General features: G+C 49.5%; 2 protein-coding genes across 2 annotated transcripts in view; both read left to right on the top strand.

Annotated features, from left to right (window-relative positions):
* Positions 1–272: 272 nt before the first annotated feature.
* Positions 273–23,629, top strand: part of LOC149127057 (uncharacterized) — a 44,911-nt gene continuing 21,554 nt past the window's right edge. The window contains exons 1-2 of the mRNA XM_089330900.1: positions 273–576; positions 4,274–4,558. Of these exons, the coding sequence (XP_089187026.1) occupies positions 288–576; positions 4,274–4,347 (363 nt within the window). The 5' untranslated portion in view covers positions 273–287 and the 3' untranslated portion in view covers positions 4,348–4,558. The remainder of the gene's footprint in view (positions 577–4,273; positions 4,559–23,629) is intronic.
* Positions 16,551–17,984, top strand: SOX2 (SRY-box transcription factor 2). Its single transcript, XM_008266557.5, has one exon. It carries the CDS (start codon positions 16,686–16,688, stop codon positions 17,670–17,672), a length of 987 nt encoding a protein of 328 aa, XP_008264779.1. The 5' UTR covers positions 16,551–16,685; the 3' UTR covers positions 17,673–17,984.

Genomic DNA, 23,629 nt, shown 5'->3' with positions numbered 1-23,629 from the left:
CCGAGTCCATGGCTAGCTAACCTGAGAGCAGTCCCCAGCTGAGAGGGTCTCCCCGTCCCTTGTGGGCCAGACCTCCCTTCCGGACTTGCCACCCAGGAATTCCCCCGAGGGGCCGTGATTCCACCCTCCTCCATGGAGGATCTCCCAGCTTACGGTTCCATACCACAGGGGAACAAACGAAAACTGACCACACTGCGCTCGGAAGAATTCCTGGCTCCAAAGTCACTTAGACGTTTGCGTCCAGAGGCAGGGAGATCTTGCCCGCCCGCCCGCACGTCGTGCAGCCCATGGTTCCACCGAGCCGCATGGGGAGGGTGGCCCGCAAAGCCCTGGACACCCAGGATCCCACCGCCTCCACGACTGCAGCGCGGACCTCAGCGGAAGGACTTAGCCGTCCGAGGCCGGGCTGCGCCAGGAAGCGCAGGCCTCGCGCCGCTGGGCCGAGACCGCTGGAACGTGGGCGCCAGAGCGCGGGAAAGTGGCCGGCGGTGCGTGGCCGGCTGGGGGCGCAGCTCCTGAGGGCCCGGGGAACCCAGCCTCCCCGGCCTGAAGCCCCGCTTCGCGCCTCAAAACTCGGTAAGGCTGGCGCTCCGGCAGGGCCCAGGAAACCTCGAAGGCCGGGCGGGATCTGAAAGGATTCGTTCAGCCTCGGCCTCGGCTGCACCCCGGGTTCCCACGGGCCAAGGACAAGCCGGGGGAGGCCCCAAGGCCGAGGCTTGGACTGGAAGTTTATTCTGGAGGGTTTGGAAACCAAGGTCGGCGCCCGAGCGCTCGGGTTGGCTAGTCGGATGCAGTCGTGGCCGGCGGGGGCGGCAAGTGCGCGTCAAGAGGGGGTAGGAGGCTGTCGCTTTGGTTTTATCGAAGTGGATAACTGGGTCGTGTTGGGGCAGCTGACGTGTTCATAACCCGCGGAGCACGTAGGGGCACCCACACAGCTACGCCGGCCGCAGCCCCGGGGGAAGCGCTCGGCCCTCGCCCCAGGCGCCGCTGCGCCCCTTGGCGCCCGCTACCCGCAGTCTCGCGGCAGGGAGACAGGCAGAACCGCCGGCTCTGGGAGGCCGCCCCGCAATCCGCGGCCCGGGGGGGGGGGTCCCCGGGGGCTAGAGGAGCGTGCCCGGGGCTGGGGGTCGCGGCCCGAGACCACAGAGTGGGATTTATTTCCACGTGGCGAGGGGAGAAGGTGACCAGTTAGTGAGTGATTGATTGCTGAGGACAGGGAAGCCACAGCTGTTCGCGGCAGCCGGTGGCCGAGGCACGACACGATGCCACCTCTGGGAAGCTGGTGATCGCTGTGGTCGTTGGTTCGCTGAGCTTCCAGACCCTGATCGTGCGTACCGGGTCTCCTGGCAAGCAGCGCGCCTGTCGCTGTGAAGCCTGGTCCCGCGCGCCCCTCTGGCTGATCCCCTAGGCCATTAGTCTGCTTAAATCCTTTTTTAAAAAAAAATCCCCTCTCCACCTTTCACACTGCCTCCCTCCGCTCCTCCCCCCCCCCTCCTTCCTCAACCAGAGTCGTTCGTGCCGAATGTCACTCAGCGGCGTGCCTGTCAGGGGGGTGAGGTGGCCCCAAAGAAGTTTCCAATTCTCAGCCACCCCTAAACACCCGTAACTTGGCTCCCACGGCTTGCCCAGCCCTGCCAGAAAGCCGTTTGCATAACCTCGAGTCCCGGGGGCGGTGGGTGCTGCCCGCTCCGCTGCTCGTGTCGCAGCCCCTGCACACGCGAAGTTGTTTGCTACGTCGTTTTGCGCTGGTAGACAGCTGCCCCTTGATTCCTTCAAACTCCAAGGCCGTTTGTCACTTTGGCAAACGTCACCTTGCATGGCACACAGTACTTTTTCTAAGGTTAATGCTAAAGGCTCCCCATGTCAGGCGGAATGGCCACTGCAACTAGAGCTTTGAGACCAACTTTTGGGGACTTGCTTGTCTCCCTGACCCCTCCCAGGACCGCTAGGCCATCTGAGTGATTGTAAGCGTCCTTAGGGCTGGGGTTGAATGGATTCAAGTCTGTAAACCGCCCGCACCTTTGAGGGGCGGGGAGGCTGCTCCGTGGATGTTTTCCTGATTTCCTGCCTTAGATTCAACCCCAAAGCCCTCCGTGGAGAGAAGACAGCAGTTCAGATTCTAATTTCAGTTTGTTGTAAAAAGGAAAACAGCTGTTATCGGGTTGGAGAATCCAGGTTTCGATACACAGCAAAGACGTACCACAAGGAAAGCAGGAAGGGATCATTTCCATGGATTTTTTTAAAAACATGGGACAGAACCTTGCGCATCCACCTTCCCTGTTCCGCTTCCTAGTTGGCAGGATGCTTCTACATTGACTTACAATTGTGCGTACTGCTACCATGCCTGCAGTAGCACAGCTACTGCCCTGCTCAGCCTGGTCAGGTAAAGGGTACCCCGACCGGACACGCCTCATCTCCCTGCCACCTCCAAGTCAGTCCCCCCTACGCAGGCACGTTGTTCTTGACGCAGGGCTGTGCACAACCTGTTAAATAGTGCCAAGGCTTCCGTCCTTTTCAAACTGGTACTAGGCTGTTTATCCTGAGATACAAAATGAAATCTTGAGAAACAACCATATGAAAAGTTGTGTGATGCCCTGTTTTGTTTTTGTTTTTCAAGTTTCCTGGTAAGGGTTCTGATGGATGTTTAAGCAGCAGTCCCTCCCCCACCCCCACCCCCATCACTTATTACGCGACTCCAGATCATTTGCAAACCAATAATATTGTTTTCAAGAGGGAAAACAGAAGTTGGGATCAGTTTTTTCAGCGAATTCATTTCAGTGTTTATCTGTTAATTTGAATGGTTTGTAGGGAGAAAGTGAAGGAATAAACTGGGCCTGGGGCAGAGGTTGAAAACCCAGGGAAGACTCATTCTTAAGATTAATACCATTTTTGCAGACTGTGGTCTCGCCACAAGTGAGGACACTCGGAGCACAGGTGGATTACTGTCACTCTGGGCCACTGGAGGCCCAGAGAGCCCAGGCACCAACTTGTATAGAAAGGTAGACAAACCTAAGACACCCCCAGGGCACCGTCGTGGCCTCGACCTGCAGAACTCTCAAAGGTGATAGAGACCTCTGCTGAGTTAGGGGCTAGAACTTCCCCAGGGAGGGGAAGAGGGTGTTCTCCACGGACAGAGGGGAATGGGCACTGTAGCTGGAGGGCTACAGCCACCCATCTCGCTGTAGGGTTGCAATCCATGAATGAGTCAAGATAGCTCAGGATGAATGAAGCAGAGCCCAGGGTGGACGTCCTGGGTGCGAGAGGCAAAGCTTCAGCTTGTCCTGCTCCTCCCCATGGGCTCCCATCTAGGTTTTCCAGGACTGGAGACCATAGCAGGAAAGCAAGTCCAGCATGGCACACCGGTAGGAGCCTGAAGAGACGGGGAGACAGCCTCGGAGTGAAAGACGCTCTCCTTGATCTGTGTGTCTGGCTCACAGAGTGGTGCACGGCCAACCAGGGTGCAGGGAGGGGTGGGGGTAGGAAAGCCTCATTTTCCTCAGTCGCTGCGTCTGGGGTGGCTCGTCTCCTTCCCCCAGCCCTCCGCTTCACCCCATCAGGACCAGATAGAACTGAAACTCCTTTGCCTTTGCCTGTACTGAGCCCGAAACTCAGGATCTGATAAGGTTACTACACCATTGATAGAATCACAGATTTTTTTTTTTAAAGCCTCCTCAAAGAGACAGATGTTTTGGCTGATTAAGAATTGAGGAGGGAACCTGCAGCTGCACCAAGGAATCATCTATTGGACAAATATTTTAATAAAAAAAATATGAAGAGATCAGCCCGACCTTGCAAGGTCTTCTGCTTTAAAAAAAAAATCTTTATCAAACCCCTATTCTATGGCTTCAATAAACAGAACCCATTACCTCACGGCATCTTTTGTTGGCCCCATACAAGAGCGAACAAAATGGTTATTCAGGGGAGCGCTTTCGATTTTTATTGTGGGTAGCCTGCACAAAGAGCCGTGTTATTGTATTTAAAAGAACCATCTGTAGCAGAAACAATGGCATCAAATTATCTTTGAATACCCACTGAAAAAACATAAAGCTTTTTTTTTATTCTTCTTCTGTATGGGGGGGGGAGGACAGAGCAGTGTTAGGATAACTGACTTTTTTGTTGTTCTCTGGGTGCATTCTTCTCGCTCCCCCTCTCTCCCCCTCACCCTCTCTTCTCTCTCTCTCTCTCCCTCTCTCTCTCTCTCCCCCTCTCCCTCTCTCTTTTAAAAAATCAGCCATTTGGGGTTTTAAGCCATAAACGATTTTTCTTGTTGCAGGGGATTGCAGTGGCAAAGCTAGGCTAGGTCTTGGAGGCTGGTGTAAGGCGATGTGTGTGGAGGCAGGAGGCTGATGGAGAGACTGGGGGGAAGAAAAGCCGAAATGGATTCACAGTGCCTTGGATGGAGGATGAGAGGGGAACGGCAAGCTCCTTCAACTCATTCTGTCCGGTGAGAAGTGATCAAGCTTGGGCTGACAAGAGGCTCAGGGAGCCCTCACGTTCTTTGCTTTTTTACCTGCCAATCAAACTGCTACAAGACAACACCCTGATCTGGCATGGACATGTAAGTAGCTTGCAACCCAACTTCGAATTCACTGGTAGCTCACTCCTCCCCCCCCCCAACTCTCTCTCTCACTCTCTCTCTCTCACTCTCTCTCCCCCCCCTCTCTCTCCCTTTCACTTTATTCTCTCATTCCGTTTTTTTCTTTTGACCTTTAAGAGATCTAGAAAAACACTCTGTGTGGAAGTCATTTAACATAGGCAAATTTAAGTCTGAAAGCATTAACTTTTGGAATTAAGCGCTGATTTTGATTTCTTTAGCAAATGCAGAAATGAAATGACATTTTATTCTCTTCTAAACAGTTTTAGTGCTGAACACAACCAGTTGCCTTGCAAGGCTGTGTTTCCTTTTCTATGAAAGTGAAGAAATAGATATGTGAGCCCCCAGAGAGAAAACCAAAAGTGAGAAATGCAGGATCCCAGCATTTTAAATGCTAAACTCTAGCATTTCACCCCTACAAAGAGCCTTCTCCAGGCGAACGTTCCTTAGCACGGAAAGGGTGTTTTGATTCGACGGGTGCAAAGGGGTCGTTACTGATTGAGCCGGAGTCTGAACTGTTTTGGTGGCGGTTGGCGTGGATGGAGCTTGCAAAAACTGACGAAAGGGACATGGCGATACCTTGTTCTTTATGAGAGACTGACAGAGAGGGAGGCAGAGACGCAAGGGGGCAGGATAAGCAGGAAATACTACCTGAGAGAAGGAATTACAGAGCATGGCGAAGCTGGAAGCTGGGAGGGCTCCTGTGGGAAGTTTGGCGTGGGGTGATAGGGCTTGCTCTCTGGCGCCCTCTAATGGCAACTGGAACCAATGGTTTACTTTCGTATCAGCACTGCAAAAAGCAGCAGGGTTTTTGTTGTTGTTGTTGTTGGATTTTTGGTTTTTGGGTTTTTTTCCCCCTTTCCTCTGCAGACTTAGAAATTGGAGACTATTAGTAGAGTAAATTGATGGCTTTCAGCCCAGAAACTTCTGTGCATGCCTTAAAATCATCAATGTTGTCTCCCGGATCATCCCCTCCTCTCCCGAAATCTTATTAGACTAATGGGGGGGAGGGGGAGGCGGGTAATGACAAATTAGTTATGGAGGGTGGCCCACGCCCAATTAGTAATTCGGGGAAAGGGATTCGTTTCCTACCTGCGCAGCATTCTGACGCCTCGAGTGTACAGGAGAGAGGTGCAGGGTGGAGTGGGAAAGGGATGATTTGGAAATTGCAGATTCTGACACGGGCTCATTAGAATACAATTTAAAGGGGACTCAGGAACCTCTGTTACTGCGACATGTGGTGGTCAGGGGGCTTTCCCTCACGCCTCCGTTTTCTTTTTTTCTTTTTCTTCTTTCTTTCCTTTTTCCTTTTTTTTTTTTTCCTTTCTTTAAAATTTGGTAGATAAAGGTTAATCTTGGGCTGAATGATAGAGCTATGATTGACAAGAGAAAAGGTGTTGAGGGCAGGTCGCGCTGTCTTATTTACAGCCCACTGCTTGCTGTAGAGTCTTTGTTAGGACTGGAAAGCTAATTTAGTGCTGATCAAAAGCACCACAGAGTTAAAGGACTGGTAATGACTGCTAATTTCATTTCAGCCTCATGCACCCTAACTGCTGTAATTAAAGACACGCTATTTAAATACAGGTGAAGGGTGGTGGGCTTTTTTTTAAGTTGGGGTGGGGGTGGGTGGATTACCATTTTATTTAGATTTCGTCTCATACTTGGGTGTTTTGTAGTCCAACATCAGATTTTTTGCATTATTTAGAGCTGCTGCTTGTCATTTATACCTGGCTTGGCAGAATCAGCTGTGTGAAATGTGTCAGTCACGTAAAAGCCCATGTTTAAAGAAAGGGGGTGGGGAAGGATGCGGAGGAGTAACTGTGAGGGGGGGTTAAATATTTGGGTCTCTCATCCTCCTCCCGTCCCCCGTCAAAATTAATAGAAGGACCTTCGATATGGCCGAAAGTATTTGAAACTTGGGGCAGGGGTGAACAGGCCACAGGGATCAGTGTCCGCTTTTTAAGTACTTCTAAAAAGATCATGTGAACAGACGGGAAAGTATATTTTTAATTAAATAATTTCCCCACACACACACCCCACAGCCACAGCGTTGGCTCAGAAACCTTGTAATTTCTCAGCCGATAGGAGTTTCTTTATGAGAACATCAAAGGATAAAAAGCTCTACATTTTCGTAGTTGGTTAAAATTGATAACCTACCCCCCCCCGCACGCACACGCACACGCACACTCGCACACACACACACACACCCAAAAAAAGAATTTAGCCTTTAATCTCTTTTTATCCACGAAGACTAAAGCTCTGTACTCGACCCCGCGAGCGGCTCGCGCCTTCCGGGGCTGGAACCCGGCTCAGATGTGAAGCGGCGCTGAGCCGCCGCGCAGGTTCGTGCCCAGCGCCCCCTGTTGGACACAGTAGGAGATGCCCAGCGCCAGTCCTGGAAATCGCTAGAACCGTGCTCTGGGGTTAAAGAAAACTCTTTATAACCCTCCAAAAAAGGGAAACGGGGTGCGGAAACAAGTTTTTATGTCCTTAAAAGATAATATAATTTTCATTCAATAAAAAAACTGAAGAGGAGATAATACAATTTTAATTCAGTTTTTAAAAATGAGTCCAGTCTATGCCCCACTCACATCCCAGCTGTCCCCTGCTCCGGTTTGATTTGGGGATTCCTTGTAAAGGGTCTGCGATGATGAGACAGGTAGAGAAACAGGATAGAAAACAAAGGAATTTCTTCCGTGGCCGTGACTTCTCCCCTTCAGGCCACGTTTCAAAAAACGCAAGGGAAGACGCCGCCCTTTGCTGCTTGGAACGCCCTCGGAGGTGCTCAGACTCTGTAAGGGAATCTCCGAGTAAACGGGCCAACCTGCTCTCTGTCACTTCTTCCTGCCCAGCGTGCAATTACAAGTCAGTCTCTTCTGTTACCCATCCCCCAAACCAATCTTGACCAAAAACTTTTCCTTTCCCGGCCGGCAGTCCAATTCCAGATACTGTGCAAGAAACAGGTGCCGGGCACCTTCTTCTTGAACCCCAGCCGTCGGATTTCGGGGAAGGCGTGCAGGAAGACGGAGTGTTTTCTTTGAAATGCAGCCACTCGTCCACCGGCAATCCAGACTGTGCCGGGGAAAGAGAAGTGTTTTCACACTTCCAAAAACTAGCCCTATCCAGAGAAGAAAGAGCTTTTGACTTTTTCCTTTGGTCAGCAAGAGTAGCCTTTGGATTATTTGGAAACGATCCACTATAAAAAGGACCCGTCTTCAGAATTTAAAACAGTGTGGGGGAAATGTGGGTTGGAAAATTCACTGGATGGTCTAGGTGTTGTTAAAATGAACAAGAGGGTGTCTTAGGAGGGCCACCCTCGGGGACGTACTTACATTTTTTTAACCTTAAGAAGTTGAGGGTTGATGGTTGCTTTTTGGGTTTTCTCACTGAAGGGAAAGCTGCTTAATTTTTCATAGCCATGGTCTTTTTTTTTTTCCCCCGCTAGTTACTGCTGTAGCTGTGCACGCTCTCTGTGACTCGTAGGTTTCTGCCTCCCACCTCCTTGCATTAGCGGACCCGACGTTGTGTCTTAGGGGGAAATGCGGTTCAGTGCGATGGGATGCCTCCTCCATCTGACTGGGGACTCGGGTCTCGGTTTAAGGTTCTCACTCAGCAGGTCCAGATGCAGGGGTGCGAAAAGAATCGAGGCTCCTTCATACATCCCAGCCCGCAGTTCCAGCGAAATGACTGGCAAGCCGTATTCCCGGCCACTGCACCCCCCACCCTTTGCTCTGCCAAAAGGCTCGTCCCGTTACGGAAATGCTAAGTCCCAACGGGCTGGAGAACCGAGCGGCACCGGTAAGGGTGCGGCCGCGCTGACAGCCAAGGTCCCAAGGCTGCGCAGGGGCTCCCGCGCCGCCCGCTGCGGGGGAGGGCGCAGCCCGCAAAGCGCTGCACGCGGCCCGCGCGAGGGGGCCCAGGCTAGTGGTTCGGCGGTGATGTGGCTCTCGCCACCGCGTGGTCTGGTGCCGACCGCACACCACACCCTCACCCCCGCCAAGCCAGGGGTCCCAGCCTGCGCGCACCTGGCTGTGGGCGCGCCGGGTAGCGAGGCCCAGTCTTGCCCAGGGCCCAGGAAAAAAGCACAGCCCGCAGATGAGGGCAGAGAACGGAACAAGCGGGTGGCCCAGGCGTGCTGGGGCCGTGGTCGCCCCCGCGGTCTCGCGCGGCCCGCAGACAGGCAAGCCCCTGCGCCCTTTGCGGGGCTGGCTAGGGCGCCGGCGAGGGCCTGGCTCCTTCGCAGCAGGCAAAGCCGCAGCGGCTGGCAGCGCGCCGCGTGTCTCTGCCGCGGCAAAGCGCTCTGCAGGGGCGGGGCGGGCGTTTCTGGCCCCTGGCCCCGGCGTCCAGGCCTGAGCCCGCCGCGGGTTGGCCCGGCGCCCTGTTGTGCAAGTACCCAGCGTCGCCCGGCTGTGTGGGCGATCCAGGAGGATGGGCCCGCGCAGCTTAGGCCCACGGGGTGCGTGCCCAACTCTCGGCCTCGTCTGCCCTGCATCCCTAACCCCTTTGCTGGTGAACCTGAAAAGCACCTGCGTCCTGGAACCCAAGGTTTGGAGCATGGTAGCTTTAGAAGGCTTTATAAAGTTCATGCAAAATGCGTAATACGGAAAAAAAAAATTGGCATGGGTTCCCCCCCTCCAAAAAATTTTACACCAAAATAAACATCTTTTAATGATACCTCTCCACGAATTTTTTTTTTAATACTCTGGTATCTGCGGCTGGAGAAAGTGACCGTGAAGCGAGGATGAGCCCTCACTGGTTAAGTTCGTTCTTTTACTTTGTAAACTCTGGAGATCTTACTAGTTTCGCGGCTCTGACCCTGAGACAGACAAAGGCACCAGAAAGAAAGCGCTGTCGGCCTTGAATTCGGGAACGGAGAGGGAAGCAGACCCGCAACGCTCCCGCACCCAGCAGGGCAGATGCGCGCTGCCAACACTGTGCGTAGCCCCGCGGCTACGGGGGGTTGCTGAAGGGTGTTGAAACCACAAGTACAACTTGACACCATGGAGCCCACGGTGCTTGTCAATAATCTGTGAATTAGGTGCCGAGATTGTCACCGTAGATCATAACAGTGTCTGAAGGACTCATCACAGCCTATCGTGTCAACGATCTCCGAATTAAGGCGGGGGGGTGGGGCGAGGGGGAAAGGGAGTGGGGAGAGCCGACAAAAAGGGAAAGGAGGGTGGGAGGGGAGATAAAAGTCAGGCCCCCAGCTTCCAAGGAGCTTTGAAAGATTTATCGGGCCAGCCATCTGAGAACTCCATTGGGACGGGGTTGGAAGCCCAAGTCCCTGTGAGCCGGCCTGGAAGGGGGGCGCTAGGGGGCACGCGGGAGAGGGCCTCACGGAAGGCTGACTTCTCAGACAGTTCTTTTGAGACCAGAAGAGCTTTTGGGAGAGGGCTCCAGATGTCAGTGGGAGGCCTGGAGGATACCAGCCCGCCCAGGATGGGTGGACACTTTGATTCAGAGCACTTTCCAGGGTGAGCCGCAGCTGCAAATCTTTGAGAAAAAAAGTGGTAATAGTTTCGTTTAGGGCTGATGGTGATTGTAGGGTGCGTTTTTTTTTTTTTCCTTCCAATGGTTTGCTTTCAACCTCTTTTCATGCCACAGGTGAAAGGCTTTCTTCCTTTACCTTTGATAATAGTCCTGTCTCTCACATGTTAAGCAGATCGAATTTCTTGCCCCAACATGCTTTTTTGGGGAGTGCCAAACACCTCAGTCCGCTGAGATGTGGGGGCTTCTAGTAAGTCCAGTTGTACCTCTGCAAAGGGAGCTTTTGGGTAACATAGGAGCAGTGAGTTCCGTGCGCTCTCCAGAAGAAAGTCAGCATTCTGTTTATGCATCTTGGAAGGGACGAAAGGACAGAGGCTGCCCCTGCTTGGTGGACGGCCCTTGTCCTGGACACACGGCCCAGCCTGCACTGCGGCGGCCTTTCATAGGGGTTAAAGAAACCTTAAGGAAGGCTCAGGTTTGTTATTCTCACAGCTAAATGAAATAGTCACAGATGGAGAATTTAAAACAATCATCTTAAGGTAGCAATCCTAGCCACTGAAAAATAAGCAGGTTAAAGAAGCTCTATTTGTTGTATATAATTAATCATGCAATGTAGTGTGGTCAATCAGGGAAATATGTATTTAGACTCCCAAACAATGATTTAAAGGTGCAAAAGGGTCCAGGGGTTTTATAAAGCCACCTGGAGCTCACCATGATCTGTTTGCTTTTTTTGGTTTTTCAGGGTTTTTTTTCCCCCGTTCTCCTAAGTTTTAGAATCAAAACCATAAGCTTAATGCAACTGAAAACCACTGGTGACGGCTCTTTAAGCTTTCAGTCTACTGTCCTTTAAAAAGAAAATTTCTATTTAAAATAATTAGATCACTTAATGGCCACACTGCATTTTTTTTCCTGGACAACAGCTGCAGTTCAGTGACAGAATCCTATGTTAAAAGTGCTTGATAATTGAGAAATGAGAAAGAAATTATGAAGTATGAATTCCTGTTTCCAGAAAAGTTTGGAGCTGGAATATATGGCAGATGTACATAGATATGAGATATTGTAAGTGATCTGATTATTATATACAGCCCGGAAGACATACACAAGTGATTGTATATGACTTTTGTGGCTATAATTTGAAGGAAGGGGGAAATATATTTAGTTTCCTAACTATTGAATTCTTCTCGAAATGTACTTACTTCATCAGTGAGCATTAGATGAAAGAGAATGAGTGAAAGGGGAGCTCAATGCAAAGCAGCTCTGCATTCCTTGGGTTTCAAGGGTCCTTACAGCTCTTGAGTGAAATTATTTGGTGAAATTGGGTCTGGCCTGAAACAGCATTTGTTATCCCCTTGTTCAGTTGTTATGTGTAATGCCACTTCTGGAAATTAAAGACAAGGTGCTAAAGAGACAGACAAGAAGACAAAAATATGATGAAGCAATTTGAAATTGCCCATCTACCACGCACCCATATGCATGGCTGTGCCTCAGTAAATAGGAGAGGATGGAGGTGCATGTTTGTTCTCTGTGGCATCTAGAAGCATGTATTAGGGTTGCTGTCAGGAATCCTTCACACTTCTGACAGCTGATAAGTTTGGCATAGGAAGAAAACGGGGGAAATGTGGATGAAGGAGTGTGGAGCATTTTTTGAAAATGGTGTTATAAAAATGAAGGTGCCCCTCCCCAAGATTTCCCGAGGCGGACCCTTCGCAGTCTACAGGAACCCAAGTTTGACAAGTGGTCCCATTCAGTTGCTAGTTTTTGCTCTGACTTCCCTCAGCTTATTGCTTGTTGATTATCTGGGGAAAGTATGCGATGTTTTGCCAAGGAAAAGATATCCTGTCATGCATTTCTTTTCCTGCTCTCATCTTTGTCTCTGAAATCTTGGGAGAATCGAGCTCTGATCATTCTGAAGTCTTGTGGCATGCCCCAGTTTGGAGGGGTGGGGAATTGTTATGCCTTTAGAGGGGAGAAGTAAATGTTATAAAAACGGCCTATGCCAGACTCTTTACTTAGCCCTTCTTGATTTTCTCCTAGTGGGAGACAAGTGTAAGTTAAATCGTATCTCACCAAATTCACTAATTCACTACCACTGTCCTAATTTTAATATTTGGCCTTGAAAACAAGGAAGTTTCATCTGCTCGCGGCACTGCCCTTTTTTGTTTCATTGCCTCTGACTTACCAGATTACCGTAGTGATCAGCACTCGAGTGACCACCGCTGCAGTCACTCTCAGAGAAGATAGCTCGCAGGTTGGCGTCGGGAGGAAACACGACCAGAAGGGAGGGAAAATAGCTTCATTTGGCCAAATCTGGCTGCTAATGTATTTAACCAGTTCCAGAATTAGAAAGCCTTTCTGTACATTTTCTTCTATTTTTCTTGCCTTTTTTTTCCCCCTTACGTAATGAAATTAAAACTTTTGGAGCCCACAGTTGACATTTTTCAGAAAATTGAGTTATCAAGGCAGTAATTATTTCACAGGGAGATAAAACTCTCATAGCCCTAACTGTCAAATAGGGCCCTTTTCAGATTTTAATTACAAAATAAAATTAGTGTGCTCTTCCTCGGAATGGTTTGTGAGTGGTTAAACAGAGCTTTCCCCAGTGCTGGTGGTCGTCAAACTCTGCTAATTAGCAATGCTGAGAAATTCCAGTTAACAAGGACATTCTCCAGGACTCTGCAGGTTCCCTGCTGTTCGCCTTCATTTCCATAAGAAGATTAAGAGAGGAGGGGAACACACTCAAATGCAGATGCAGAAAAGAAGCGTTTTTTAACAAGCATCATAATAGTAAGATGCTTGGCTAGTTCTCACCTAATTACTGCAAGTTAAACCTCTATTTGCCACTAAGAAGAAAAAAATAAGTCTACAGTCCCCTATCTCCACAGAATTCTGAGTTGGCTTCAGATGGATGGATGGATGGATGGATGGATGCATGGGAAGAGTTTGGGAGAGAAAAATCAAAGCAAAAGATTTCTTTTTACAATAAAATTGAGTTACACTTTGCAGTTAAGGCTTTTGGGCTAAGATCTACAGTAGGTCTAAATCAAATAAGAATATGCCAGGAGTTATGCATTTGTTACTCCTAATTACCAAGCTTGCTCTCCTGTGTTGGTAGCTCTTTACTGCCCGTGGAAGTATTTACACTGTCTTTCAGATAAAGCACTTTCAGGGGCCAACAGCACTGTTTTAAATTCACAGAGAATGGAACACTTTGTTTCAAGTCTTTTTTTTTTTTTTCTAATTCTTTGGTAGCCAGTGGTATATTCCTGTCAGTACCGTAGCCATCTACTGTAAACCCAAAACCGTGCCGCCCCTGTCATCTGTTGGATTGTTATAGTTATCATATTTAGGGGGCAGTGACAGTGCTAGATTGAAATACAGTGGCCGGTGATCTGATGTTTTTAAATACATATGTTCTAAAGAAACTAATGAGAAAATTGCTTCTGCTATCATGATCTTCTTTAATCTTATTTTCATAGCACATTATTATGCATAAACGCCAGCCACAGTTAGTTTATTGCCTCGATAAGTACAGCAGGCATAATTAAAATAAAGCTGTAAATAAATGCAGCCAATGATAACACAATTGTAATGTATTTCCATAGCTTATTTATATGATAAAATCAATTAACAAAAGACCTAGCCAGTCCCTTTAACCTCTTAAATGCATTATTACAGAGTTCAGACACAGGCACACGCATCTGAGCATGTGGAAACGCTTTTGTATATCATCCCAAGGAAAAATTGGTGCCTCTTACTATTATGTGTCCAGAGAAAGACAGTGAGATGAAGAAGATTTGCTTCTCTAACCATGCGTTATTAATATTTATTTTAATAAATATATACCACCATTATCCACACTGGCCAACCCCTCAGTTTTTTTTTCTTCAAACTTAATTATCCATAAGCTTTTTTAAGTTTTCAGAATAATGCTATTAAGTGCAGACCAATGCATACACAATCACAAAGTGAATGCTTAGTCTGCCCTTGGCGCCTCCTGGACAATCATAATTCATTCATATGTTGAATCTCATAATTTGTACCTATTTTTTCCCGTGGTTTAACCTCCCACTTATCTCGAGGTTGTATGTACATTTCTAAGTTAAGCAAATTAACTTTGATTCTTATGATTTGGCTCTACAGCTTATATGATATGTTAACTTTTCTTTTGTTTAGATTAGGTGTAATTAGTTTGATCTTCCATCCCCCTCATTTTTTTTTCTTTATTATTTCCAAACACCTTATTTTAAAGGTAAAAGCTGGAGTCTGGGAAAAGCTAATCCATCAGCAGGGGGCGCACTAGCCCCGTCCCTGAAACCAGGCATGCCGAAAAGCCGGGTGCCGCCTTCTCCTCTCCACATCCTCTCAACCTTTTTCTCTCTGCTCATCTAGAGGTCCCGCCTGTAGCTTAATACCGCACCTCGAGTAAACAGAGAGCAGCGCTGTATCCTGAAAAATACCGGCTAGGGGGCCCGTTTGGAAAAGGCCAGTGTCAGCTTCTGCGTTCAGATTCCAAGAACCAAAGGGACCCATAACTTTGGAGGGAAAGAGACGTGTGGGGGGCTGGGGGCGCGAGGGGGAGGGCAGGTCGGCCGGAGATAGTGTATTACGCACGTCTGCAGGCTCCTTCCCGCCGCCCCACCCCCGCACCCTTGCAGCGGGCGTGCTTGGCCCGAGGGTGACAGCCATGGACACGCCAGGCAGGGCAGGCGCTGGAGGAGCCGGGGAGGGGCAGAAGGAGGTTAAGAAAGCAGCAAAGTTCTGTAAAGATAAGGCCCGGAGCGCGGCCGGCGGGGACCCTCGCGTGCGTCTCCCTAGGGCGCGTGAGGGTCGGTCGGGGGCGGAGAGCGTGCGGAGCCCTGGTGGTTTAAGCCTCTCATAAACAAGACACAGCACCAGGGTTGCGTTCCTCTCCTACTTCTTCTCTACCCCTCCTTTGTCGTCAAGTGCGTTTTAGCCACAAAGATCCCAACAAGAGAGTGGAAGGAAACTTAGACGGGGGCTTTGTTCGACCCCGTGTAGCGACAACAAGAGAAACAAAACTACCTATTTGTAACGGACGTGCTGCCACGGCTCTCCGCTTTGAGCGCCTACCTATTGAAATCTTTACGTCGGGACAATGGCAGAGCGGCTAAAATTACCCTCTCGGGTCCCGGGCGGGCAGGGTTCCGGAGCCCCCGGCCCCCCGCCATCCGGCCGCCCGCACCTGCGCCCCCCTCGGCGGCGCGGCCACCGCCCAGGGCAGCCGGCGGGGGAGATGCCAGCGCGGCCCGGGCCCCGAGCCCTGGGAACTCCGCGTGGGCGGGAGTCCGCGAGCGTGGCCCGGAGGCCACCTCCGAGCAGGGCCGGGGGAGGCCAGGAAGTGGCCGCCACCCTCGCGCGCGCCCGCCCTCCGCGCCCCGCCGGGGGAAGCTGGCACCAGTGAAATCCGCCCTTGGGGGGGTGCTGGGGCGCATCTCCTTGGCACCGAGCGGCCTGCGCTGGGAGCCGGGGGCTGCCTGGCCTCCGCTCCGCGCGGCTGGAGCTCAAGAACAGGGCTGGTTTGAGGGTTCGAGGGCCGGGGCTTCCGGGAGGGGAGGTCTCCTAACTTCCAGCTGGGACCTTCCAGAGGGGTGGGTGCTGGCACCTGTGCAGGCCAGAGAGGCCGGGGGGTGGGGGGAGAAGTGGCAGCCGCGGCGGGGAGGGGGAGGGCTGGGGGGTAGGGGGACAGGGCCGCGCCCCCTCCACGTTCCTGCGCCCGCACCTAAAAGTCAATCAGTTTAAAAGAAGAAGGAAGCGGGTGTCGGGGTGGGGGGGGTGGCCGGTGTGCACCCCCCACGCCGTCTCCGCGCCTTTTCCCCCACTGGCTTCGAACCGGCGTGTGGCGTGACCTGTTGCTGCGAGCGGGCATACAAAGGTTCCGCGGCGGCCGGCGGCCCAGCGCGGGGAGCCGCGTCCCCCGCCCGCCGCGCGCGCGCGCGCCGCGCCCGCCCCCGCGCCCGCCCGCTCCCCCGCGCGGCCGCCGGCGCCGCAGGCCCCGCCCCCTTTCATGCAAAAGCCGGCGGCGAGGCCGGGCCCGAGTGGAGGAGCCGCCGCGCGCTGATTGGTCGCGAGAAACCCATTTATTCCCTGACAGCCCCCGTCACATGGACGGTTGTCTATTAACTTGTTCAAAAAAGTATCAGGAGTTGTCAAGGCAGAGAAGAGAGTGTTTGCAAAAGGGGGAAAGTAGTTTGCTGCCTCTTTAAGACCGGGACCGAGAGAAAGAAGAGGAGAGCGAAAAGAAAAGGCAGAGAAGTTTGAGCCCCAGACTTAAGCCTTTCCAAAAAATAATAATAATAATAATAACAATCGGCGGCGGCGGCGGCGGCATCGGCCGGAGGCGGAGGGAAGCGCTGCTTTTTTGATCCCGATTCCAGTTCGCCTCCCTCTCTCCCTCTCTCCCTCTCCCTCTCTCCCTCTCTCTCCCTTCTCTTCCCCCGAATTGCTCTCCGTCCGGTCTCCGCGCTCGCGGCACCCCCGCCCGCCTCCCCTCCTCCTCTCGCCCCCGCCCGCGGGCCCCCGAGTCCCAGCCGCGCCGAGGGTCGGCGGCCGCCGGCGGGCCGGGCCCGCGCACAGCGCCCGCATGTACAACATGATGGAGACCGAGCTGAAGCCGCCGGGCCCGCAGCAGACTTCGGGGGGCGGCGGCGGCGGCGGCGGCGGCGGTGGCGGTGGCGGCGGCGGCAACGGCGCGGCGGCGGCGGCGGGCGGCAACCAGAAGAACAGCCCGGACCGCGTCAAGCGGCCCATGAACGCCTTCATGGTGTGGTCCCGCGGGCAGCGGCGCAAGATGGCCCAGGAGAACCCCAAGATGCACAACTCGGAGATCAGCAAGCGTCTGGGCGCCGAGTGGAAACTTTTGTCGGAGACGGAGAAGCGGCCGTTCATCGACGAGGCCAAGCGGCTGCGAGCGCTGCACATGAAGGAGCACCCGGATTATAAATACCGGCCCCGGCGGAAAACCAAGACGCTCATGAAGAAGGATAAGTACACGCTGCCCGGCGGGCTGCTGGCCCCCGGCGGCAACAGCATGGCGAGCGGGGTCGGGGTGGGCGCCGGCCTGGGCGCGGGCGTGAACCAGCGCATGGACAGCTACGCGCACATGAACGGCTGGAGCAACGGCAGCTACAGCATGATGCAGGACCAGCTGGGCTACCCGCAGCACCCGGGCCTCAACGCGCACGGCGCCGCGCAGATGCAGCCCATGCACCGCTACGACGTGAGCGCGCTGCAGTACAACTCCATGAGCAGCTCGCAGACCTACATGAACGGCTCTCCCACCTACAGCATGTCCTACTCGCAGCAGGGCACCCCCGGCATGGCGCTCGGCTCCATGGGCTCGGTGGTCAAGTCCGAGGCCAGCTCCAGCCCCCCCGTGGTTACCTCTTCCTCCCACTCCAGGGCGCCCTGCCAGGCCGGGGACCTCCGGGACATGATCAGCATGTACCTCCCCGGCGCCGAAGTGCCCGAGCCCGCCGCCCCCAGCAGACTCCACATGTCCCAGCACTACCAGAGCGGCCCGGTGCCTGGCACGGCCATTAACGGCACACTGCCCCTCTCGCACATGTGAGGGGGGCCGGACGGCGGACTGCAGGAGGGGGGAAGTGGGTGTCGCAGAGACAAGGGAAATGGGGAGAGGTGCACAAGGAGAGTGAGAACAGCATGGCGAAAAATACCCGGTACGCTAAAAAAGAAAAGAAGAAGGACAGAAAGGAAAAAAGAAAAGAAAAGAAAAATCTTTTATCACCCACAGCAAATGACAGCTGCAGGGGAGAGACCACCAATCCCATCCACACTCACGCCAAATCCGCGATGCCGACGAGAAAACTTTTATGAGAGATCCTGGACTTCTTTTTGGGGGACTATTTTTGTACAGAGAAAACCGTGGGAGGGGGGAGGAGGGGTGGGGAGGGCGGGGGAAGGGACCTTGTATAGATCTGGAGGAAAAGAAAGCTACAAAAAAACTTTTTAAAAGTTCTAGTGGTACGGTAGGAGCTTTGCAGGAAGTTTGCAAAAGTCTTTACCAATAATATTTAGAGCTAGTCTCCAAGCGACGAAAAAAAAAGTTTTAATATTTGCAAGCAACTTTTGTACAGTATTTATCGAGATAAACATGGCAATCAAAATGTCCATTGTTTATAAGCTGAGAATTTGCCAATAATTTTCAAGGAGCGGCTTCTTGCTGAATTTTGTTTCTGCAGCTGAGATTAGGACAGTTGCAAACGTGGAAAGAAGAAAATTAATAAGATTTGGACATTTTAATTGTTTAAAAATTGTACAAAAGGAAAAAAATTAGAATAAGTACTGGCAAAACTATCTCCGTGGTCTTGTTTCAAAAGGGGGGGGGGGCAAGAGTTTTACATTGTACTAAATTTTTTTTTAACTTACTGTTAAAAGCAAAAATGGCCATGCAGGTCGACATCGTGGGTAATTTATAATAGCTTTTGTTCAATCCCAACTTTCCATTTTGTTCAGATAAAAAAATGACATGATATTACTGTGTTTGAAATATTTTCTTATGGTTTGTAATATTTCTGTAAATTTATTGTGATATTTTAAGGTTTCCCTCCCTCTCCCTTCCCCCCGTTTATTTTCCGTAGTTGTATTTTAAAAGATTCGGCTCTGTATTATTTGAATCAGTCTGCCGAAAATCCATGTATATATTTGAACTAATACCATCCTTATAACAGGTACATTTTCAACTTAAGTTTTTACTCCATTATGCACAGTTTGAGATAAATAAATTTTTGAAATATGGACACTGAAATTATGCTTGAGTCTTTCATTTACTTGGATAACACTGGTGGATACATTAACTTGTCGGGGAAATTATTTACAATACTGTGCTCAACCTTGAAAGTAAAATAAATACCTAAAAACCTTGGTATGGCTGACTAGTCCAGCAGCGCGCTAATGTTAACTGGGAAAAGAACTGGCTGGATGAGCAGTAAGTACTCTGAATCTGAACTGCTTGTGTCATTTCCGAAGTAGGAACTAGAGGCATATAGCGTCAAACCCACTCGCTCCCTTGCTAGCAGCTTGCAGAAGCACTGTGGGGACTCAGACTTTAACCTGATTTATGCCACTTGTTGCCAGAAAGGAGTTGATTCTAGAATTTTTCCTGTAGCTTAGCAGATGGGGTATTGAGCCAAATCAGAACCAGGTCGGCTGGTTTTGTTTTCATTTTCTTCACAGCACAATGGCCCTTTGAGACCTGGGTATAGGGGGGAAGTGATGCTTCTTGTATCGGAATAATTGCAAACTAGACATGTAAAATGTTCATCTGCTGGGTGAGTGTTTGGATTACTCTGGCCCTGCTATTGTGTGAGAGGAAACAAGTGGTTCGCTTTCTTTGTTCCTTGACTTCATAAACTTTCTCCTCTACATTTTCCTGTTTAGGGGCGAGGGAAAGCAAAGAACGTCTTGCAAAACTCCCCGACTTATCACGGATGTAGTTTTTTTATTATTATTTATTTTATTTTTCCCCCTCTTTTCTCTCTCCCTCCCTCCCTCCCCGAATTCCATTTCTTAAATTGGCAGCGCGGGTTCAAGCCTGTAGCCCAAAATCGGATAATCTCTGCAGCTGATAACAAGCAAAAGAGAAGCCAGGCAACAGCCATATTACAGAAGAAAACACTCAACTCTGAGGTAGATATTTTACTTTGGTCTAATCACATTTGGAGATGATTATGCTTTTGATCTGTTTGTGTTACTACAGCCCGGTAGAGAGGAGGGGGAGCGGTGGGGGGTGGGGAAACAAGATTGGATTTGTTGTTTTCTTTTGCCTTAGGAAAGGTAAAGAAAGGCTGTCGTTGTCCCCGGTGGGAGCGGAAAGGTTGGAGGATAGCCATGCTCTTTGCATTAGCGATGCTTCGGCATCACGAACCGACCCGCGCCGGGGCGCAGCCGGAGGATGGAGTAGGACTTTCTTATTTACTGCTTGCCTCACTCCCCCACCACCACCTCAAGGGGACCTCCTGGGACCCACGAGTCAGGCTTTCCTAAGAGCACGAGTTTGCTTCCCACAATTTCAAGAGCTTGTCGTTTCAAGTTGCTGCAACTTTGGAGAAGTTGGGATCTGGCAGCACTTCCCGCCCTTGAGTAAAGTGCCCTCTGCAGCCGCGAAGTTAGCTCATCCCGCTGATTTCCATCTTCTCGGGTGCCAGGAAGTTTTGCTTTACTTGTGTCGCTGGTGTTAGTTCAGGGATGAACTGGTACTATCTCCTACTTCTTGTATTTTCTGTTTCATTCTGCATTGCTTTATTTTGCGTGTGGATTGGTTCTTATCTAAGAGTTTTATCCTAATTTTTTTAGGGTAATGTTAACTGGGAAGGGACAGTTATTCCAGTCCCCCGGATTCTAAGCGAAGCATTTCCCCCCTAATTAATGCAGAGACTCTAAAAGAATTTCCCCTGGCCTGGCCCGCCATTGTAATGCATATACGGATTATTCACGTGGTAATGAGCACATTCGACAGTTCTTGCTCACACATACGAATAAAAGAAACTTTGAATAAAGATCCAAATGATCACACTGGGGGAGTGGGGAGGGTATTCCCGGAATTTGAACCAATCAACTATATAGAATGTATAATTTGAAAAATAAAATAATAGTAGGAATATATGGAGTATAAAGCAGTTGCGCTAACCTTAAAAAAAAAAAAAAGAACCTCCAGGATCAGACTTTAAAAAGCAACTTTTGGCCAAAATGCTCAGCTTCAAATATTCTGCCTGCAAGAGCACACCATATTTGGGGAAGTTGAGCTACTTTTGAGTTACTGCCACTGTCGCATAAAACAAGTGAACTCCTAGAACCCCTCCTATCCCTCCAGGTCTCCAAACCAACTAGTTGAAAAATGGAAGGCAATTTTTTTTTTTTTTTGCAAATTTAAATGCTTTTCATAAACTGGACCTGAAGGGGAAAAAAGATGCATATCCCCTTGTATCATTCATACTTCATTGGGTTAAATGATTGCCCAAAATGTATAATTTTATGACTGGGTTAATATTGAACTTACAACATTTATTTATTTTTTTTTACATAATGGGATTTTCTAGAAAGGGGGTAAGCCCATAAAGTTGGTCAGGGATGGTTATCTCCTTCCTGATACTAAAGATAGTTGTTAAATATTTAGTTCTGTCCCAGGGATATGATTTTGCTCAATGAAACCACTTAATGTTCAGTCAAAAGGGGTGAATTTAAATGTTTCATTAACCTTATACACAGAAGAGAAATGTGCAAAAGGATGAGATTATAGTCTGTTCTCTTTGCAATTTTTTTCTCTCCCCACACTGCCCCCGCCCCATACTTTAAATAAAGAGCGTTCAAATATTTTGCTGAGCTGTAGTAGATTAGCGACGTTTCTTGCCAATGCTGGGAAGCTGGTATTACAGACCGTCCCGGGGGAAAATGGTTCACATTAACCACTAAATGAATATTTGACAAGGGCTCATTCTGAGGTATTATTACTATAAACGTGTCCCTACTGGACTTTTCAAGGGTCAAAGAGCAACGCTTCAATTAATTATTTAGACTGCTAGTAGATTTGGTGGTAATAGCTGTATTTATTTCTAGAAACCGGCACATTCGTGCAGTAGGAGAATCTCAGGAGAATCTTCCCCATCAGCAACATCTTGGATTGAAATACACATGGAGCCCTGGCATTCTAAAGCTGACTTTTTTTTTATATAAAACCTTTTCCTGGGTTCAGGGCAGGGGATGGAATTATAATCTCTTCTTCTGTCTCATTGAATATTTTCCATTAAAAAGAAGAACATAATTTTTCTTAATTTCCACATCATATTTGGCACGATCTTTTTAGGGGTCTGCTGTTTGAGGAGAAAGGAGAGGGTGTTTATTTGTAACCCTCACCTTTTTTTAAGTAAAGATGTCACAGGATTTCAGAAACTAAGGCAACGCTCTCAATTTAGATAGGAATTTATTTGCCAATAAAATTCGGGCTTTGAAATATAAGGAAGGAATCATAGGCTGATACTCTGAGTTGTAGTAGACACAGAGCAAATTGGGGTACAAGATAGTCCCTCCTCCCTTCCCCACCTATTGGTCTGAACACTGCAAGGTGCAGTGGAGGGGGGGGGGTGACTTTCATTTCTGCCATGTCATAAGTTCCCCCGTGGCCCTAGGTAAAATGGTAAGGGAATGATTTTGAGAGTAAGATTCCTTGACAATAATATAAATTGAATGAATAAGAGATAAGCTGTGAGTGGAGGGGGGGTGGGAAGCAGTAATTACAAACCCAACTCATTCAGCTTTTCAGAACTTTTGTTGTGGGAGCTCCATTGACGGGTTTTGAGCTGCCAGTTTTCTCCCATTAAAAAGAACTGATCAGCGCCTCAGGGGGACAAGGAATACCGCTTAACTGCATAGTGATGGGGTCTTCATTTAGAACCATTACAAGAAGAAAATTAAACAGTGCCTTTGTATGCACAAGGTTTACTTTTCAACTGCTAACAGTTTATAGCTAACTGCTCTGAGATTGAAGTTTGACTATGGTTTGATCACCTGCTTGTTGGCACTGCTTATTTATTTATTTAATGTTGTAATTGAAAGAGTTTTTTATCCACATTTCTCCCCCTTTATCTCTTGCTCTTAGAGGATTTTGAAAAACAGGTCCTCATATTTTTCTTTGTGGAAGGAGTTTCCTTGGCCATAAGCTCTAGCAAGAGATGTGAGTTCACACTCCCCAACTGTCCCCCTGCCCCATTATCATATTAAAATTATTTTCATTTCTGTTTTCTTTTTCTTTTCTTTCCTTCTCTCTCCTTTTTTTTCTTCTCCCCCCTCTCCAGCTGTATTTCCTTGCTCTGGGAGCTAAGGCTGCTTTTCAAGCCAGGACTGGGTTTGGGGATGAGGGGTGGCTGATTTCTTTGCCTTGCTTTCTTTTTTTTTTTTTTTTTTTTTTTTTTTTAATTTAAGTTGGAAGAGGGCTGGGTGGATTTCCTTAGGGGCCTCGTGTATGAGGTGAACCCCTTAAAGAAGGGAGAAGGGGGAGAAAACTCTTTTACTGCAAACATCTGGACAAGGTCCAAATGGACATAGCCTCTGGACTTTTAGAATAGGAAGCTGTAGAAGGAGTTTTCCAAAGACGTGTGAATTGCACAAACCAGAGTATTAGTTTGTTTCTCCTTCACTATTTCTATGAAAAACTTTCCTGGAAATCTGACGTCTGATACCACTGAGGGAGACGTGTAAACCTCCTCTCTCCTTCTGAGGATTCTGTGCAGTTTCACAGTTGTTCCTTTCAGTTTGTATATTTTGCTTCTGCGGCCTTGTGACAATGATAGACTTGACTTCCTGATTTTGACTGAGGGGGCTTCTCGTTGGAAGGGTAGAGTATTAAGATAAGTCCAGGATTTCCATGTCAGAGAGCTCTGTTTACATATGCGGGTACAGATGGAGTTCATTTTAAATTTTGGTATAAGGGCGATGTTTCTGATTCCTGGAGCGCTGTGCTCAGATTGTCTCCCAAAACAAATCGAACGTCCTCTCACTTGGGGACGCACGATA

This window comes from Oryctolagus cuniculus, chromosome 4 (genome assembly GCF_051225735.1).
Source record: "Oryctolagus cuniculus isolate XC-2025 breed Fujian yellow rabbit chromosome 4, ASM5122573v1, whole genome shotgun sequence".
In the NCBI taxonomy this organism is placed as follows: Eukaryota; Metazoa; Chordata; class Mammalia; order Lagomorpha; family Leporidae; genus Oryctolagus; species Oryctolagus cuniculus.
The sequence above is the reverse complement of the archived record's forward strand: the minus strand, read 5'-3'. Positions and strand labels throughout refer to the sequence as shown.

Excerpts from the sequence above, each read along its gene's own strand:
- SOX2 (XM_008266557.5), top strand. The coding sequence starts at position 16,686 with ATGTACAACATGATGGAGACCGAGCTGAAGCCGCCGGGCCCGCAGCAG.